The sequence below is a fragment of the Dromiciops gliroides genome, chromosome 4 (assembly GCF_019393635.1).
Source record: "Dromiciops gliroides isolate mDroGli1 chromosome 4, mDroGli1.pri, whole genome shotgun sequence".
Classification (NCBI taxonomy): domain Eukaryota; kingdom Metazoa; phylum Chordata; class Mammalia; order Microbiotheria; family Microbiotheriidae; genus Dromiciops; species Dromiciops gliroides.
The window spans coordinates 135045500-135066378 of NC_057864.1; the positions used below are offsets into that span (position 1 = coordinate 135045500).

General features: G+C 36.5%; 1 protein-coding gene across 1 annotated transcript in view; it reads right to left on the reverse strand.

The window, feature by feature from the left end:
• SDCCAG8 (SHH signaling and ciliogenesis regulator SDCCAG8) overlaps positions 1–20879 on the reverse strand; it is a 273954-nt gene that overhangs the window by 99750 nt on the left and 153325 nt on the right. Inside the window, 2 exon segments of the mRNA XM_044005377.1 lie at positions 8776–8884; positions 10994–11121. Of these exon segments, the coding sequence (XP_043861312.1) occupies positions 8776–8884; positions 10994–11121 (237 nt within the window).

The following is a 20879-nucleotide window of genomic DNA, read 5'->3' on the forward strand; positions in this document are numbered from 1 at the left end:
ATGTGTGGGCAGGAATATGGGGACAGATCACATCTATTCATTCTGATTTTATTTTATAAGATTTTGCTAATATGGATTGGGGACTCGGAAAGTCACTTCCTTTCCAAAACCTACCTGGACAACAACATTCACACAAAACCCAAATCTTTCAGGTAACCCCACCTTTGACCAAGGTTTTGAGTACATTTTCCTCCCACCAATGTTCCCTCACTGTTATCTTTAGTTTATGCCAGGACTTTTTCTAGTCATTATCACAAGACCTGAACAAATGAAGTAGAGGTAAAAATGGTGTCACAGATTAACAGATGATTGCAAATCTATTAATTACTATGTGGAGAGGATAAATGAAAGGGAGAAGACATCTGGTCCTTTCAATAAAAACATAAAGGGGGCAGCTAGATGGCGAAGTGGATAAAGCACTGGCCCTGGATTCAGGAGGACCTGAATTCAAATCCAGCCGCAGACACTTGACACTTACTAGCTATGTGACCCTGAGCAAGTCACTTAACCCCAAATGCCTCACCAAAACAAAAATAAAAAACAACAACAACCAAAAAAAAAAAAAACAACAGTAAAGGTATAAACATACCTAAACTTACAGGTATTAGTTGTGATGTAGAGTAAAAAGCACAGAATTTGGAGTCAGAAGACCTGGGTTCTAGTACCACCTTTGTGACCTCAGGCAAGTCATTTCACCTCTGAGTCTCAATTTCTTATCCGTAAAATGGGAATAAGAAGACCTATAAACCCTACCTGACAGGGCTGTTGTGAGGTTCAAATGAGATAATGTTTGTTAAATACTACAATCATGCCAGATCTCTCTCCTTAGATTTCTCACAATGGTTGTTCTCTTTGAATACCTCCTATGAACTTAATATATTCTAAGTTGTAGTAAAGTTATTTATGGGTCAATCTTATTCTTCTACTATACTAGAAACTTCCCTAAGGGCAAGGCATATGCCTAGGTTTTATCTTTGCATGTCTAGTACCCTATATAATCAGTATCTTGTTCAGAAGAGGTATTTAATGGGTTCATTTAATTGAAGTGATTTTAGTTACCAGCCAATTTTCCAAAGTTAGAGATATATTTCAGGGAGAAAAAATGCATATATTTCAAGATTTTCTGCTAGTCTACTATTGTTAGAAAATGAGTTCATTTTAGAGTTTTTAATACATAAATTTTTATTTTTTCTGATTTTTTATAAAGCAACTAAATTTATCATATAATTACAATAACACGTGCTGTAAGATAATATTTTATTGCTATAATTAGAATTATGATGATTGCTTTTTAAGGGGTGTTATATCACCTTAATTTTTATCCTTTTAGATTCTGGTTTATTTTTTTGGTAACTGTTTTCATGGGCCAATGTTATTCTCCTGCTGTAGAGTGTAATTTCTGTTTTATCCCAAGATAACATCAACCAAACATGCAGGAAAAATAGTTCAACCGAGTGTGTGTTCTTTACTTCAATTAAACTCACACAGTTGGATACCTACTGTTGCCAAAACAGTAATATAATTTATACATTATAGTCCACACAGTAAAACTACACTAAAAGTCATTTAACAATATTTATAACATCATAAATACAGTGTTAAATATATGAACTGCAATATGTACCAAAATTATAAAATTTGTTTCTCATCATCAGTGATTAAAACCAGGATCATTGCTCTAGCTTCAATACTCACAACCCTGGTGACAGATTAGAATTCAAATCTTAATGATCAATTTACAATAACAAGATAGAAGTGAAACAAATTAAACAACCATTATATATAATGAGACCCAATGGACTCCCATTGTTTCCCTTAATACAAAACGCAAATCACAAATACACAATGGGCAGTATTAGGACATCAATCCACAAGCCTAGCAACTCAGAAAGTGACAATCACAGAAAAAAAAAAAAGCAAAGCCACACTGACATCAGCTATCTACCATTCTTTTACACTTATAAACCATAAAAGGTGGGGTTGGGGGGGAGGGCGATCAGAAGGAACCAGGCTTTTGCTCTCCTCTCCCTCCAGCTGGGAGAAATGCTCTCCTAATTGGTGTGCCTTTCGAAAGTCTTCTAATGTTAGCTTTTTTTTACTACTGATCATATTTGGTGAATGATGATGAGAAGAAGCAAACTACATTTCATAAAGGAGAGTCACATTGACAGATTGACAGTAAATGTTCCTTCCCTTTGAAACAAAATAATTTTAGCCTGCCGCTAGAGGGTCTATTGTTATAGGCTCATGTAATAACATTAACATTAATAATAATGATGAATATAGTAATAATAAAATGATAGCTGACATTTAAATATCTTTTTAAAGGCTTGTCGAGCACTTTTCATACAGTTGCTCATTTGATCTTCACAAAAACCCTGTGAGGTAGGTTTTATTAATAATAATAACAACAATAATAGCTAACATTTATATCTTGCTTATTGTGTGCCAGGGACAGTGATAAGTGCATTACAAGTATCATCTCCTCATAACCACCCCGGGAGGTAGGTGCTATTACCCCCATTGTGCAGATAAGGACATTGAAGCAAACAGGAGTTAAGTGATTTGCCCAGGGTCACACAACTAGTAAGTTCCTGTGGCTGGATTTGAACTCAGGTCTTCCTGACTCCGGGCTTGCCACTGTATTGACTGTACCACCTTCTTATTATCTCTAATTATAGATGAGGAAGCAGAGACTGAGAGAGCATAAGGGATTTGACCAGAGTAGCACAGCTAATCAATACCTACTAAGGCAGGATTCCATCTCATGTCTTCTTGACTCTAACCTCAGGGCTCTCTATTGTGATGCCACCTCACTACCTAAATCATAGAAAGCACTGTGCTTTGTAAAATAAAATAAAATAAAATAAAATGAGAGAGAGAAAGAGAGAGAGAGAGAGAGAGAGAGAGAGAGAGAGAGAGAGAGAGAGAGAGAGAGAGAGAGAGAGAGAGAGAGTTTTCAAGAAGCTTATAGGCTCCTTAGGGAAAAGGAGAGAATACAGAATGTCCCAAAAGTCATGGTGCACGTTTAGGCTACTAAAGCTTAACTTATACAGAATTATGAAACCAACTCAAAATACTTCTAAGAGTACAGCTTATCACAAGGGTGGCAAAATGGATAGGAGTATAAAGAGATGAAAAGCCCAATATGACAGATTTTCTGCTGGGTCTGAATGATGGGTGTTCAACCTACCAGCTCTATTAGTAAAACAGATCATTTAAATTCGTACAAATCAATTTCTATAGTAATGAATTGTGAATAATGCAGAAATGTATCACTGAAATGGATGAAGGAGAGGAACTCTTTAAAACAGTTATATGCTTTTAGTTTTAGTGGCAATCATATAACAAATATCACCTTTTATGAGAATTTATCAAATTTCGCCTTCAGGAAAATCTAGAAGGAAATCTCCCATTGCACTAAAATGTTAAAAGAGCTCATTCATTTAACAAACCCTTATTAGTCATCTCCTATGTTCAATCCCCCTTAAATTGTATTTACATGAAAGCCAAATAGACTGATTTCTTTTAAAAACATCATGAAATATGTCTTACTTCAAATCACAATGAATATGAGTAAGGTATGGAATGCATGCAGACTTGAGTTTCTGTTTGAAAAAAAGGAAAACAAGGAAAGTCCATTTTAAAAAAAAGAAATAATCTTGGGCCTTTCAATACAATGCTGATTATTTCAACCTTCACAAATGTTTCTCCTAAGGAGCCTAAAAGCAGAATTGAGTCCATTTTCTGTAAACCATAAACTGGAAATGCCATGTAAATAGACATAACATCCAGGGGCCTAAAAGAAATCCAGATCCTAAAAGCAAAATTTAAAAAAAAACAACAACAGTACATTCTCTTTATTTTTCTCTCTTCTGTTCCCATTTACTTTTTGTGGGATTTGGTGATTAGAATTCTTGCTTTCTTTACTATAGAAGATGATAGGGGACAGGATGGAAATAACAATGGCTCATAATTCGACAGCATTTGAAGGTTTTACGTAACATTTCTCATACCTTAACCCGCATTTGATTCTCACACAATCCTTCTAGAAAAAGGAAGTAGTGTGGGCATTAGTTCTCCCATTACAGGTTATACCAGAGGACCTCTGAGGTTCCTTCCAGTTTTCATATTCTTGGACATTATAGACTCAGAGAGGTTAACTGAATCCAGAAGGGTCACAAAACTCAATGTAATAACTGGAACTCAGAACTCAGGTATGCGAATGTCACACTGCAACATGGTGCATTGCAAAGAATGCAGTGCTTGGATTTCAGAGTTAGCTGGGTTTCAATTCCCCCTCCAACACCCATGAGTCTTTGGACTTCTAAGCTTTAGTTTTCTCACCTGTAAAATAAGGGAACTGAACTGGATGACCCTTTCCAAATATAAAGTCATGATACTATGATCCAATGACTCCACGTTAATGCTGAATTTCCTTAGAGGGGAAAAGACTGGCTCAAGTAAATAGGATCTTAGAGAATGAGCATTTTGTGAGGTTGTAAAATCGGAGGCACCTTAGGTGGCAGAGAGGATCAAGTGGTGAACTTGGAGTGAATTCAAATCTTTCCTCAGATACTAACTCATGTGACCCTGGGCAAGTCACTTAACCACTGCCTGCTTCAGTTTTCCTCATGTGAAAATGGGGATAATGATAGTACCTACCTCCCAGGGTTGTTGTGACGATCAAAGGAGATGTAATTGTGTACAACACTTTGCAAACCTTAAAATGCTATATAAATGCTAGCTATCATTATTTTAGGGACCCCTCAAAGGTTGTTTTTTTTTAAACATGTTTCCAAACTAAAGTCAAATTCTATTATAACTATGGTGTATTGGAAATGAGGAAAAACAAAGACAAAAAAATGCTTTATATCATAGATTTATGGTATGATGAGAGCTAAACTAATCAACAAGCATTTGATAAACAAAGGGGTTTACAGTGAAGTTTATATTTTATCCCAGAAACAATAGAGAACCACTAGAATCTGTTGAGTAGGGAAGTGCCTTGATAAGACCAATACTTGAGGAAAATCACTTGGGAAGCTTTGTGGAGGATGGATTGGAGTGGGGTGAGATCTGAGATGGGGAGGAAATGGTCTCAGTAACAAATCAGTAACAAAAGCTATAGAGAAATCAAGAAAGGTGAGCACTAAGAAAAGACCATCAAATTTGGCATATATAAAATATACATATACATGTTTATATATATATACACACATATATATATATAATAACTAATCATGCAGTACATTACACAGAGTACACCTTAGGAGTGAAATAAATTGTTGCTTAAATTAATAAAAAATCACTTTCAAAGTCGTGGTAAAATACTTTTAAAACAAGACTGTTGTATTTTCATAGTTATCAGGCTGAGAAATTCAAGCCTTTCTGGCTAGATGAGCCATTAGGGAAGAACCTTGTCTGTTTAAAATCAAGAGCATCAAAACTATTATGAAGAGTAGGAATAAGGAATTAAGATCAGAAATACAGAAATGAAGACCTGGCGTGAAGCAGAGGCAACATACAGAACATGCCATCAAAAACATAACCAGGTTACTGGGCAGCTGGATGGTGCAGTGGACAGAGCCCTGGGTGTAGAATCAAGAAAACCTGAGTTCAAATCCAGCCTCAAACAGCTACTGGCTGTGTGACCCTGGGCAAGTCACTTAACTGTATGCCTCAGTTCCTCATCTGTAAAATGGGAATAGCAACAGCACCGACCTGCCAGGGTTGTTGTGAGATAATAAATGTAAGCCACTTAGTACAGGGCCTGGCACATAGTAAGCACTGTATAAATGTTGGCTATTATTTTTATTGCTTACTAGTACAAAATCAAGATCAGGATCATAGAAAATCTAGGCTGTGGGAATGGAAAGGCACAAAGTTTTAAATGAACAGATTGGAAAAGGAAAGAGGTGGGAGAGACATATTAATAATTAAGAGAATATCTGGTAGCCTGGAAATAGTTTCACCTGGTTGTACTCTGGATCTCTGTGAAACCTATGAATATCCAACCTGCCTCCCCATAAGGTCCTGATAATATATGTCATTATTCTTCCCTGAAATTCTATTACAATCAGTTTGGCCAGAATTTTAGTTTTTTGTGTTATTTCATTGACTTCTTTTGAAAGCAGTAGAAATGAAGTGCAGCATCGCCATTTATAAATAGTGACATCAGTCTCATTAAACCTATTAAAATACGGCTGGTAGGAAAGGCAAGTTAAGATAATTGTTTACAGTTGGCATGATACACTCATTCTAAATAATAATAAAACTTTTAAATACATGTAACTATACATGTATTGGGAGATGCTTCTATCATGTCTGTTCATTGTTTATCCTTTGTTCTCAAGAAGACCAATGACATTGGAGAGGTGATACCATGATTGCAAGTGAATGGATTTAAGCGAGGGAGGGCTGTGCAGAGTCACCAGCCTCATTCTCTCATCCAGAGCCATTGGTCCAGTGGCCAAGATATCGATCAGGATGACTGGCGATGGCCCAGATTCAGTGGGAGGACCTTGGCCTTTTTAAGCTAAGTCTTTCCCCAGGTCTCAGTTTGACTGAGGCAATGCCCATTCAGTGATTAAGGCTAGGTAAGAAATGAGCCTATCAAGTACCAATGAAAGTAAATCAAATGTCTCAACCAAAAAAAAAAAAAAGCAGACGTATTGTGCTAATGATAGTGCTTCTTAGAGAAGTAAATTACTTCCACTGACCCTGCCATATCATAATAATTAGAAGTCAAGGCATTAGCCACCTTATGCCTTTTCCCCCCAAAAAAGCCCAAGATATTTAATAGTTTATTGAAATGGTGCAAGTATTTTAGATTTCTAGGGATAACAGAGGATAGAAGGGTCCATGGGGTCACAAAGAGTCAAACACAACTGAATTACTTTTCATTGCTTGTTCTCCATCGCCACTAATTAACATGCCCATGCCTGGTTGACAGTATGCCAGTCCCAGAATTCCTTGTGCCTTGCCTGAGTTTCCTTTAAAATCAGTTTGATGGTTATTTGCTTTTCTAGTTAGTTAAACCTATCATTGTATTTTTGATTAGACATAAGGGACTTTGATCATACACAGACCCTGGTGAGAGGAATGGGCAACAAGGCCTTTGTACTCATGGATCTTGTAGCTGCCCATGAGAGATGGCATTTGCTAGGTTGGTGTATTGATATTGGAGATTCAAGAAAAGTGCCCAGTGAAGAGCAATGTTCTGTTTCTCTTGGAATTTCTTTTTCAACATGGATACATAAAAATTGGTTTGCTGGTACAGTGTTTTGATTAAGCTGGTAGAAAAAAGTTCTGCAAAAAAAAAATGGTAGCCCTGAAGCCACCTGGACTATTTTATCAGATCATTATATGATGTGTCATTTATTTTGACTTTCCCTGTTACAATGCTCAATTGATTTTTTTTAGTGAGGCAATTGGGGTTAAGTGATTTGCCCAGGGTCAAACAGCTAGAAAGTGTCAAGTGTCTGAGGCCAGATTTGAACTCAGGTCCTCCTGAATCCAGGGCCAGTGCTTTATCCACTGTGCCACCTAGCTGCCCCGCTCAATGAATTTTTGTACATTCCATGAAATCCTTTCTATACTCAAATTACATTGAATAAGAATTAGAGAATATTGCAGTTAGGAGGAATTTTAGGGATCACTTACTCCAGACCCCTTGTTTTGGAGATGAGAAAACTGAGGCTACCAGGAAGGTCAAACAGCTACCATGGATCAAATTTGAGACTGGAGGTCCAGTTTCTTCTCACGCACCTTCAAAGTTGCATTCATTCTTTCAATTTAATTAACTAAGTAGGTACTTAATAAATACTTATTGTTTGATTGATTATAGTACCTAGTCTAACCAAGGAAAAATAAATATTCTCTGGGAACATATGGCTGGCTATAAAACCATGGAAAACAATTCACATAAAGGTCCAAATTAATAAAAAGCTTCGAAAAAGCATCGGCCCTTCTGGTTATTTCTTGTATAATGAAGTACATTTCAGAAATGATTTTGTTTCTGAAACATCCCCTTTCTATTGAGAGAAACACCCACAATTCACTGAAATATCATATGACTTAAAGTTCCTTTTTCTTTGTTCACTGGAAATAGTGCTAATAGTTTTGGCACAAAATCCTTCTTTTTTAATGTAGGATATTCACATGTTTCTTTAAGAATATTTTGCAAAAGCAGAGACAATAGACAGAATCAAGAAGATAGGTTCAAATCCATCTTTTAACTCTTAACTAGCTATATAAGCCTGGGCAAGTCACTTACTCGACTCCTCAGTGTTTCAGGCAACACCACCCTAGGATTTTATCTACAGGGTTACCTTAAAGTACTAGGTAAATGCCAGCTATCTACTAAGACTTATAAAGGTTTCCATGCATGTCTGTTGAGAGAATTCCCACACCAGGAGACCTATACACTGATGAAATAACTGACTCCTTTGTGCACTGGTATATTTTACTAATAATTTTCCTTCTGAAATCTTTTCTGTAATTACCCATTTTCTTGTATTTGCTGTAGGATGGCACACATCGACAATACACAAAAACATATACAAATGTGTACTTGTGCAAAAACAACAATCCCAGTGTAATAATTAAGAAAACATTAAAAAAGAGAATAGTGTTTCTCACAAAGAATATTAGCATTCATAAGAGGCAGTAAGACTTAATTATATAAAGGATGGACAAAAGGTTTGTTCTGCTTTTCATAAGATAAATAACACCTCACAAATACAGTATATTAGGTGACCTATTGTGGCCTACCTGCTTTTGTCAGTAATTTCTTCCAATTTCTCGGCTAACATACAGCATTCTTCTTTCAACTTTGCCATAAATGTATTCTGGGACTTCAGCAATGAAAATCGTTCACTTTCTAGAAATAATAATACCCCCCCCCCAAGTAATTAAGACAATTATGGCTGAAGGTTTGCAATGTTTGCCAAATATAAAAAGAGAGAAACTAAGACTGCAGCCTTGTTTTCCACAGGCCATTTTAGTAACCCCTAGGCCAAATGACATTTTCTACTTTGCTATAAATTTCCTGAGGCATTCAGTTTTACAAACATTACACAACTAACAAGGGCTCAGTCATACGTGTGCTGACCAAATTTTAAAAAATATTCAAATGCCTCTACAGAGCTATAGATGAAAATACTAATAGATAGTTACAATAATTATTTGACTATAAATTCAAGGTGTCCAACAATTAGTTGTTCATGAATATAGAATAAGGTAAATGAAACTTATAGGATACTTCTTTGGTGTAATACAGTTACTTCATGCACTATTTTTGCTCACAGGCTTTTCTTGTTGCATAGTCTTTTTATTCCTCAACTTTGAAGAAGAGAGTATTTGCTTACACTCTCGTCCCATGACCCCCTTCCCCCCAAAGTATTTTTTTTCCCTTTGAATGCTGCTTTGATAGGAGTTACTTCAAAAACTTAGTCATAGGAACTGAAGAAATGGAAATGACCTGTAAAAAGAAACATGTTCAAAGAAATGTTAAAGATGGTAAATTACTCTGATCAAGCCTTTAGAGGCTCTGCCTAGGGCTCTGTAATCACTGGGCCTCTGTAGTAGTAATAGTGGTAGACTGGAACAATTTATCCCATAATTTTCTTTCTCTCATGTTGGTGGCAAAATACCTATTAGGTCAAGTCTGGTTAGAATTTATTGTTGTTGGTCAGAGGCCAGTATAAGAAAACATCTTTTTTAATTGGAAGAGGTAATTATGTAGGTCAATATGGTATAGATAGAAACTTTATATGGAACTAAGTTATTTAATTAAGCTCCTTTAGGTAATTATTTGCCCAGAAGATGACAGAGAGGTAATATTCACCTTTGCATGCATGAATTATGATAATTATAAAACATTCTATGTGAAACACAATAAAATATACATTAGCTTTAAGTATAAGATAACTAGTGAATGACAGTAGTATATGGTATACAAAACAAACTATCTCAGTATACTAAAACTGAGCAATACATTTCTGGAAAAGAAATGACTAATTAAGCTTTTTCTCTCTTAATGGTACAATCAGCTTATAAAATCTATGGCATGAAATTCTAATAACTAACACTGTCCATGAACATACCCAACTCGGCACTGAAAGAGACTAAAGAAACCTCTGACTGAACAAATCAAACTGCACAGTTTCAAAGTGCATTTTACTTTCAAATTAAAGGTAAAGAGTTACTGGCCAAGTGAGTCTGCAGAATGGAGCCAATGTGATGAAAGACGTTAGTTTTCCGCCAAGCTGCCAGCTGTGGTCAATGCCTTGTATTAGTGAATTCTAACAGCAGTTGCAATAACTTGAAGAATGCAAAGGATTAAACATCCTTTCTAGATTGGGGAGGGGGGGAATCATACAAATGCTAAAAATGTTCGAGGCTGCAAAGATTAAATAAAGGAACATATCAATTTGGAGCCACTGAATTACATCCAGCTGCGACAGTGAATTAAGAACCGATTAATGGCTAAAGCTTTTCTCCAGTTTGGATGCTGAGGCAAACTCATTAGGCTTTTAGAGTAGCTATAATGTGTGTACTGTGGGAACTGTTCAATGCTATTCAGGAGACTTTAACTGTAAGCTCAGAGCATTTCCCGCAGAGCTTCTGATGCTATTTTCTTTATATAACATGTGTGCCTGAAAATCCAGCCAAAAACAAGCCCTTTGTTTTTCTACTTTGTTGTGGTCTCTCTCAGCTTTACGTTTCTTGAACACAGGTAAATAAACTCATAATCCAGATGGTGCAACAGATGTGAGAGCAGCACTCTGAAATCAACAGACAGTGGGCAATACTTTCCATTTTCTCTTTTAAACGCTAACTAATATGTAATTCGGAATCTCCGGTGTCGTTAGCATCTGCTCCCTTCGGCCAGCCAAAGGTTACAGGTGTTCCTGATGTCATTTCACAGTGAGGCGTGGGCCTAGCTTGTGAGCGAGTGCCCAGGCTCTAATCCTTCCCGACCACCTACCAGCTTTATCATGCTGGGCTTCCATTTGCTGCATCTTCTGTGTCAGCTCCTGCTCTCTTTGCTGGGCCTGAAGGGCTTGGGCCTTTGCGTTGCTGCTAAAGCTCTGCTGAATGCTTTCTTTTTCCAGCCTATAAAACAGAGGAAACACACAGAAATTTAGCATTCACATGCACAAAGCCCCCACAAACAAAATTCCCCATAGTCTCACAGATAGCTGATACATAATAAATAGTTTAGCATAAAAGCATTCTATCTTCATCTATAACTATCCCCCCTCTTTTAGGAGGAAAAAAATGACCTCTTACAATGTCAAACATGCCACAAACTAACCCCAAATGGACAAAAAGTTGAGTATTAAAAATAAGGCTTTACACAATTTCGTTACAGTGTTTAATGCTACATATATTAACACCTCCCTCATTTGAAGCATATCTTTATTAATTTATACTCATTCATTTTAATTCATTCTGTCATACACAAATGTTGGGCAAAACCATGTTACAGAAGGCCACTGAGTTCCACAATGAAAATTATATAAATGGACAATCAGCCAAAGGATGACTCTAGGAAGGGCTTGTGATTTTCATGGTAGCTCAGACTTGGTCATAGCATCGGTTGGGGCAGTCTCATGTGGGATATAAATGTGTGTTTTGCATCTTTAGTTAATCTTCTGCCATCCCCAAATGTTTCATATTCCAATGCTGGTGTCGAAGGAGCCAGTGATTCAAAATAGCATGAACTTATGGCGAAGCTAGAGAGTCTGGCTCCCTTTTCACATCACAAAGTTTTAATGAAAACTGAAATAATGGGAGGGAATCCATCCAGGAGCAAGTCAATGATCCTGCAGTGCCAAGTTGGTCTGTTTTCACTTACACATATTGACCCGTTGTGCTACATAAAGATAAGGAAAAGATGAAATTGGAACTCTGGGGGGGAGGGAGGGGAGGAAGAAGAATCGCTTCTCTCAATGTTATACAAGGAAATCTTTTTTTGATGGTTTCAAAGGAGAGAACATGGAGAAAAGTCACAGGCTGCTTTCCTCATTCCTCAGACAATGTTACAGGGATTGCTTGTAAGTATAGATCCATAAGTACAGTTAGGATATCAGTTCTGAGACCTCACATACAACAATGTGTTTTATACCTTTCTAAAGTCATCATGTAATAGGATGAGTACAGTTATCTTTGTTTTTGTCTGAACCTCAACTAGTCTCTAAGTTCCATGATGGTCAAGGACTATATTTTATATTAATAATAATTCACATTTAATGACACTTTGAGCTATATGAAATAATTTCCCTCAAAACAATTCCATAAAATAGGTTATACAAACATTCATATTGTGTATGTATAACACTTTGAAACTGTAACATTATATATAGATATAAAATATTAATGTGATAATGATAAATAATAAATGTTACGTAGATATAAAATGATATACATCAGCTGTTATCATTATGCATGTAGAGGAAATATGTTATTGTGGAAGCAGCGCTGGCTCTGGAGGCAGATGACATAGGTCCTAAGCCCTTTGTGACATTGGGCACACACCTTGCAAGACATATTCTGACATTTGTAAAATGAATAGTCTTCTTGTTCCCAGCACCTGATACACAGGAGATGCTTAACATTGCTTAGCAATAAAAGTGCACTTACCTCTAGTGTTTCTTACAGCTTTCAATCCATGATTCTATTGTTCCCATTGCAGATATGGGAAAACTGAGACTGATAGGTCAGGTGATTTACTCATGGGTCAATTTTGGTGCTGACCTGCTCTTATCTGGCTTACTATACCATAACCTAGCACATGGCATAATACTCTGAAATAAATTATGCTTAAGTTTGTTAATGGAATGAATAAACAAACTCAAAGAATGTTCTACTGATGACAGTATAGCTTCAGATGAGATCGATCACCAACTGATATCAGCATAGCCTAGATGACATCACATGTGACGTCAGCATATCACACACATGGGACTGGTTCTATATAAGATGAGAAATAGGAGACAATATTACAAAGGTTTTTTAAAAGTAGCACTTTTTGACTTACTCAGACACTTCTACATATTGAATTCTTCATAGGACTTTCTCATCCACACTCCTTTAGTTTACTAATTAGGTTTTATTGCATAGCCTTTGCCAACCTAAACATCAATAACTCCAAAAGGAGTTCATTCTCAGTCCATGCATTGTTTTGGCACTTCAGCTCCTACATTCCAGTAGTTCAATGTTTTGGATAGTGTTATGGCGCCAATCCCAGGATGATAATGCACTAGTGCTTTACTCAAATGGAATCTTTAGCAGTTCATGTTGAAGGCTCATGCTATAGGTGAAATCATTACAAGGTATTCCTAGTATTTTCATAGTACATTTTCTTGGACAACATTTAAAGTTTTGCCCAAGGTTCAATTCTTCACCATGGCAGCTTAAATGTACTACTAGGCTGTATTAAGACAAGGACCTTAATCATATTTTGTATCTGTTGGTAGTCAAGTCAGGTTCAGTTAACCAATCGATATATAAACATTTGTTAAGCACCTCCCATATGCCAGGCACTTGGCTAAGCACTTGGGATACCAAAGAAATCAAAAGTCAGTCACTGCCTTCAAGGAGTTCATAACTTAATGGAGGGACAGTATGCAACAAGCTGCGTCTAGGATATTTTAACAAGTATTTATTAATACCAAATATCAAATAGCTTGTATTTATTGAGCAGTACTAGGTGCCAGATGCTATGTTAAGTGCTGGTAAAGAGGATGATAGTAGTAATGGCACAGAGTCCTCTTATCATTCCATCCCACCTTATGTCTTTATTTGTCCTACTGAGCTCTACAGTCTCTTCACCTCTGAGTTCTTTTGCACCTCATCACCTTGCACTAGTACACTCTCTTCCCCTTCCCCTATCTTGATCACCTGATAATCAGTTTGGACTCCACACATCTTCTATATCTTCTCCTTTAGGCCTGCCAGTATTGCTATTTAATCCTAACTGGCATGCTCGAATGCAGCAAGGCAATTCTTTTGTACTCATTATCAATTCACTATCCCACTCACCAGAGCAATGATTCTAACCCTTTTCATCCCTCCTTATGACTTTGAAAGGACCTTAACAGATATTTCACTTAAAAACTAAGGCCATTCACTGAAAGCTCTCTTATCCCTTCCTCATCTCACATCACTCAAATATCTTTCTTTCTTACCACCTCCTCTTTCACTTCAACAGCTGGCCTCATGACATGCACACCCGATCCCAACCCCTCACATCTTCCCCAGAAGACTGTGCTCTCTCTTCTTCCCTTCTCTCTCCCCCCCTCCCCTTATCTTCAGGTTTCCTCTCAGGTAGAGGCTGCTTTCTTGTTTCTAAAAATGCTCATAGGAGCCTACCAGATCTACTTGCTATTGTTCTATCTCTTGTCTTACTTTCACACCTAAACAAGACATCTACATTGAGTGTCTGTCACTTTTCTCTCTCACTTCGAAACCCTCCGCAATCTCATTTCAACTGAAACTTCTCTCAAGTTACCAAATAATTCCTTAACTTGTCAAATGTAAATCTCTCTGACACCTCTAACACTCTCTCCTCTTCTAGGCTTCTCCTCTCTTGGTTCTCCTACTGCCCAAATGTTCCTTCTTCATCTCTGTGGGATCTTAATCCAGTCACTCACTGACTTTGGGTTCCCCCAAAATTTGTCCTGGGCCCTCTACCTGTCTTGACTGATACTCTTATTAGCTCCTGTAGATTCAATGATCATCTCTATGCCCCAAGTATCTAGAACTCATTTTCCTCCTGAGTTCTACTCTTGAATCACTAATTCCTTTTGGAAATTTTGAACTGGATGTCCCAAGGACAATTCAAACTCAACATGTTAAACATAACTCATGATTTTTTCTGCCCTTGTCCTCCATTCCAAACTTCCCTACTATGTCAAAAGACTCCATCCTCATTGCTGTTATCGAGCTTGCAATCTCTACTTTCATCCTTGACTTCTTCTCTTTCAACATATACATTGTCAAGTCCTTGTTTCTACCTTCTCAACATGACCCAGCAATATCCCTTTCTTTTTGTTTCACGTGTTCCAGTCTGTTAAAGGCCTGCTGGTTGGGTTCCTGCCTTAAGTCTCTCTTTATACCCATCTATCCTTCACTTAACTTCTAAAGTGATTTTCCTAAAGTACAGGTCTTACACTGTTACCCTTCTAACTAAACAAATTCCAGTGGCTCCTTATTACCTCCAGAATCAAATATAAAATGGCTCTGTTTGACTTTAAAAACATGGCTCCTTCTACTTCTTAATTGCCCTCTATGTACTCTATAATCCAGGTATGATGGCCCTAAGTGCTTTTCCTCCTACATAAGACATCATCCCCCCAAATGCATGCTTTCCCTCCCCACCCCACTTCAGCAGCAGCCTGGTTTCCTTCAAGATTCAGCTGACATCCCACCTTTTGCAGGAAGCCTTTCCTGGGCCTTACCTTTCCTCCCCATTTATCCCATCCTGGCCCGCACCCCACCCTCCACTGAATGCCGAGCCTCTGAGATGACTTCCTCTCCCACTGCATCTACCTTATATGCAATTATTGCATGCTGAACCCCTCATCAGAACATCAGCTCTTTCAGCCAGGGATAGGCATTTTTGCCTTATCTTTGTATCCCCAGTACTTAGCACAGGGCCCGGTATACAGCACTTAATAGATGCTTTTTTGGACTGATGGAATGAAATACACATTTGTTAGACAGAGCCAAAGCATGGATTAGTTTTGTTGACTATGCCTACATGTTTCAGAGGACTTTTATTTTGAAGTTCTGGGCAAGGGAGTGCAAGGAAATGAATAGTTATACAGAGTGAGCCAAAAGTCATGATGTTTTAATAACAGTTTGAAAGTTATTTTTCTCTAGTTTTTGCCATTTACAAGATTTGGTTTTCCACACTTAATGTAAATTCATTTCCTATATGTACTGTATAATGATACTATGATACTGTAAATTAAAAACAAAAACAAAGGATTATTAAATATTGAAACCCCTCATGACTTTTTGGCCCATGCTGTACCATAAAAAGGAAAAAAGGGCTTTGATGCAACATTAAAAATACATAGAGGGGCAGCTAGGTGGCACAGTGGAATAAAGTACTGGCCCTGGATTCAGGAGGACCTGATTTCAAATATGGCCTCAGACACTTGACACTTACTAGCTGTGTGACCATGGGCAAGTCACTTAACCCTCATTGTCCCACAAAACCAAACAAACAAAATTAAAATAAATAGATAGATAGACAGATAGTTAGATGAATAAATGAATGAATAAAAGTACATAGAAAAGAGAAGAAAGTTCAGAAGGTTATACAGATAATCAAGGCAATGGTGGAACAACCACATTAAATGTAACAGGAATTTTAAAAACCAAACTGTAAAAGGTTCATGGTGTCATATTCAATCCTCTTTTTTCTGTTCTTTATATAAGATGTTCAAGTTTGTTGATGTCTGACAGGTTCATAATAATTTTTTTCAATTGATGCAGCTTTATTTCTTTTCCACATAGTGGGAAAGAATATTGTTGTAAGTATGTGTGAAATAGTCTCTCATATTTGTATGAGAAAGAAGAAGAATGGTCAAGTCCCCATGTGCTGTGCTGATATGGGACAGATTTGTGCCCCTCCACCATGAGGTTATCCATTCCAGAAAAGGAGTATGGTTTAAGGTAGTCAAAACCAGCTTATCACAATAGAGCTATATAACATTATTTGTCTAAAAGCAAAAATGCTATTGGAGCTCTGTTGAAAAGAAAGCATTAGGACCCCAAGTATGATACTCAAAACAATAATGGCATAATAATTCCTGGGAGGATCCACCATTTCTAATTCCCTCTTTTTTTTTTTTTTTTTTTTTTTAGTGAGGCAATTGGGGTTAAGTGACTTGCCTAAGGTCACACAGCTAGTAAGTGTTAAGTGTCTGAGACTGGATTTGAACTCGGTACTCCTGACTCCAGGGCCCAGTGCTCTATCCACTGCGCCACTAGCTGCCCCTCTAATTCCCTCTGTCATTCATATTAAGTTGTCTAATTATTATATACTGAATTTGAAAAAGATGAATCAGAGCTACTATAAAGTGCTATGTAGAACAAAAGAAAAATGCCTGGAGAGTGTTTGGAATTTGGGGAAGAATTTATAAAGCATTCAGTCCATCTGTCATGGGGAAAATTTTGTGATACTTGAATAACTGCTTATATACTATATAAAGTTATGACCATATAGCTTAGTATAGTTATTATAGCTCCTCAATGACCAAAAACCAACCATTTAAACAGCAAAACAATCAAGTTTTGTTACACATTTCTGAGTAGTCCCTTTAAATATTCTCCAACTTTTAACTTTCTCTCATTAAGAAGGTACATGTTTTATATCTTAATAGTACAGAATACTAAATTACAGGCTTCATATGTATAATGGTTATTGTCATTCTTGCCTTCTCAAAGATGGGGGAGGAGGTTCGAAGGAGTTGAAAATTTTGAAACTGAAAATAAAAATTAAAAAAAACCAACCCAAAAATATTAAATTGATATTTTCTTTTTTCTTTATTCCTTTATGCTACTTTCTTTATGCTTATTTTTCTGCCTTTTTATTCTAACCTCTGTTATAATATTTTAGTTTAGAGGATGTTCATAGAATCATAGAATATTAGGACTTCGGAGGACCTTAGAGATCATCTGGTCTTTTACTGATGAAACAGTAGAATCAATGAAATTTAAGAAAGATAAACCAATGTCACATTTCTAGTTAATGACAAAGCCATAGAGCATTTTACATTAGGGAAACGGCACTTGTATTTGATATTGTCCAATGGAGACTCTGACCTTCAGTCAAATACATGCACTTGATGTCTCACAAATATATATAATAATAAAATGGGACATTTATATAAGACATATGAAAGTTCAGAAAATACTATATATGTCTTGGGAGGTATATACACATATACACACATGTATGTATATATATATGCATATATATGTATGTATGTATGTGTGTGTGTATATATTAAATCATAACACACACACACACACACACATATATTATATAATATATATAGCCTAATTTCATCAATAAGACCTTGTGAAATAGGTACTAAAGGTATCACAATTACATTTTACAGATGGGAGAAAAAAAGCTCAGAGGGGTTAAAAATTTGCTCATGGTCGTACAGAATAGTAAGGATCAGAAGTGGGACTGAACTTTCATGGCATTACAAATATATTCCTTTTGTTGAAAAAAAAAAAGTCCCTTGTGCGCTCACCTTAGATGGTGGGCTTATCCTTAAGCCCCGGCTCTTTTTAAGGGGCTCTATCAGGCTTTAATGCTCCGGATAATGATAATGGCCTAAAAGAACTAAACTTCTAGGAAACTAAATTATTTCAAGACTGTCTGGGGAATGAAGAAAAATATGTTCCAATAGATAGAGTGGGCCAAAAGTCACGAAGGGATTTCAATATTTAATAACTCCCTTATTCTTTGTTTTAAACTTATAATACTATAGCATCATATACAGTATATATAGGAAATGAATTTATATTATCTGTGAAAAATCAAATCTTGTTAATAGGGAAAAATGAAGAAAAAATGATTTTCAAAAGTTATTGAAACATTGTGAATTTTGGCCCACCCTAGTGACTATCTTTCCGAGTTTGGGCTCAGGGTCAAACAACTACATTTTAGTATGATTTCATTCTGATAAATGTAGTTAATTCTGTTTTTAGAGAAGAAAATAAAGCATAGAGATACAAACATATAGGAATGAGACCAAAAAATTCTAAAATTACCACTCAGAGTTATTCCCCAAATACATCACACAATTTCTTATTTTTTCAAAATTATTGTTACATAAACAATACACCACGTCAAAGAGAAAAGAGTACTGAACATATAGGTGTCTTGCATGAGCATCCGATATTGTTCTTTAAAAAGTATAACCTTGGGGCAGCGTAGGTGGCACAATGGATAGAGCACCCGGCCCTGGATTCAGGAGGACCTGAGTTCAAAATCCGGCCCAGACACTTAACACTTACTAGCTGTGTGACCCTGGGCAAGTTACTTACCCAATTGCCTGACTAAAAAAAAAGTATAACCTCAACCTTAGAAGTGGAAAAACTAAAGAAAAAAGAGTTAAATTTTCTTTCTCCAAGTCTCACAATGTCAGTGGCAGAGATGAGGAACCATCCCGACAAAGATGTCTTTCACTTAAATGGGAATAAGGTACTGCTTCAGAGAATGATCTGAGGAACCCAGGAAGGTCCCTAACCACAAAAGCAGGACCTCCTGGCTTGTCAAGGATATCTGAAATCTCACCAGTGAAATAAGTCCTTGAGTGAAAAAGTTGTCATAATTAAAATAGAAACAGGGCCCTGAAGGAACAGAATACTATATCCATTTTCATCAGCTCTTTTCCAAGTTAACAGTCAGATAATATTAGCTAATACATTATTCTATCTATAATTATCTAGCATACATAGCCAGCATATATGTTAGTATATATACTATAAGATTGGCAAGGCACTTTATATCATGATGTCATTTATCCTCAGACTAGGAGATAGGTACTAATCTATTTTCCATTTTACAGGAAACTGAGGTTAAGCAACTTGCCCAAGAACACATGGCAAATGAGGCCAGATTCTCAACTCCATGTCCAGTGCTCTATCCACTAGGACATGGAGTAGATCTATAGGAAATAGAAAGAGTAGAACAACAAATGAGGACATATGGGAGGGCTGCATGAAGAAGAGCAGAAGGGTACTAAAGTGGAGATGGCAGCATGCTGATGACAACACTTTTCATCTTTCAGTTTTCCTAAAGATGGGCCTGTATCTAAATCTCAAGATCATCAGCCTGTTCTTTTGTGACAATTAGATACACTGTCTCATAACGAAGTTCTTTCTAAAATCATGAATACACCTATTAATTTTGCCCATAAATAGCCTATTAAATAGATACTTTATTTATTTATATTGTAAGATGATTTTCTATTTGAATGAAACAAAGGGCATTTATTTTAGCCAATCTGCTGTTTTTCATCTGCTTTATCAGTGAATAGATATTCTCTCATCCTTTGGCCATAAGGAAAGAAAGACAAACTAGGAAGAAAAAGCTTAGGTTGTCATAATGGGACCACAAAACTGCACATTAGTCAACTGTTATTAAAAAAGGCTGACATGAGAACTAAGATCTATTAATAGAGATGTGATATACATAAGCAGAAAAATTATCATTCCTTGGCATTGAGCCAGGCAGGTCTTTAATAGAGAACTATATCTAATTTAACCTCCATATTTTTTTCTTTATGAAAAATTATTTTTATCTTATGTTGTTTTATCCCTTCTGACAAACAACTCCTTATCCCCAAAGATAGAAAGGAGAGAGAAAAAAGAAGAAAGAGCAACTGAATAAGACTAGCACAATCAACTGAGCTGTATATGCAATATTCAACACCCAGAGCCTCCAACTCGGCAAAAGAGGGAGGAAACATTTCTCAACTTATCTTTGGGGTCAAGCACTGCCAACTCTCCATATTTCAAAATAATACATAGAAATGGGAGGAGGGGTAAAAAATAAACAATAATTCATTCACACTATATAGAATTTTGCAAAGTAAGTTCTATTTGCTAGATAGTATATGTATCTTCGTTGTCTAGATAAGAGGCCAAGAGATAGATAAAATATCATACACTCAGGAAGTGCTTAGAGGTATATCTCAAATCCAGGTCTTAGTATTCCAAGTCCAGTGCTTTTTTAGGCTACACCACACTGCCGGGCTTTAAAAGCAGCACACATTTAAACATTAAAATATAGTATACTGATATGTAATATAATGTATGACATAATGATAAAACGT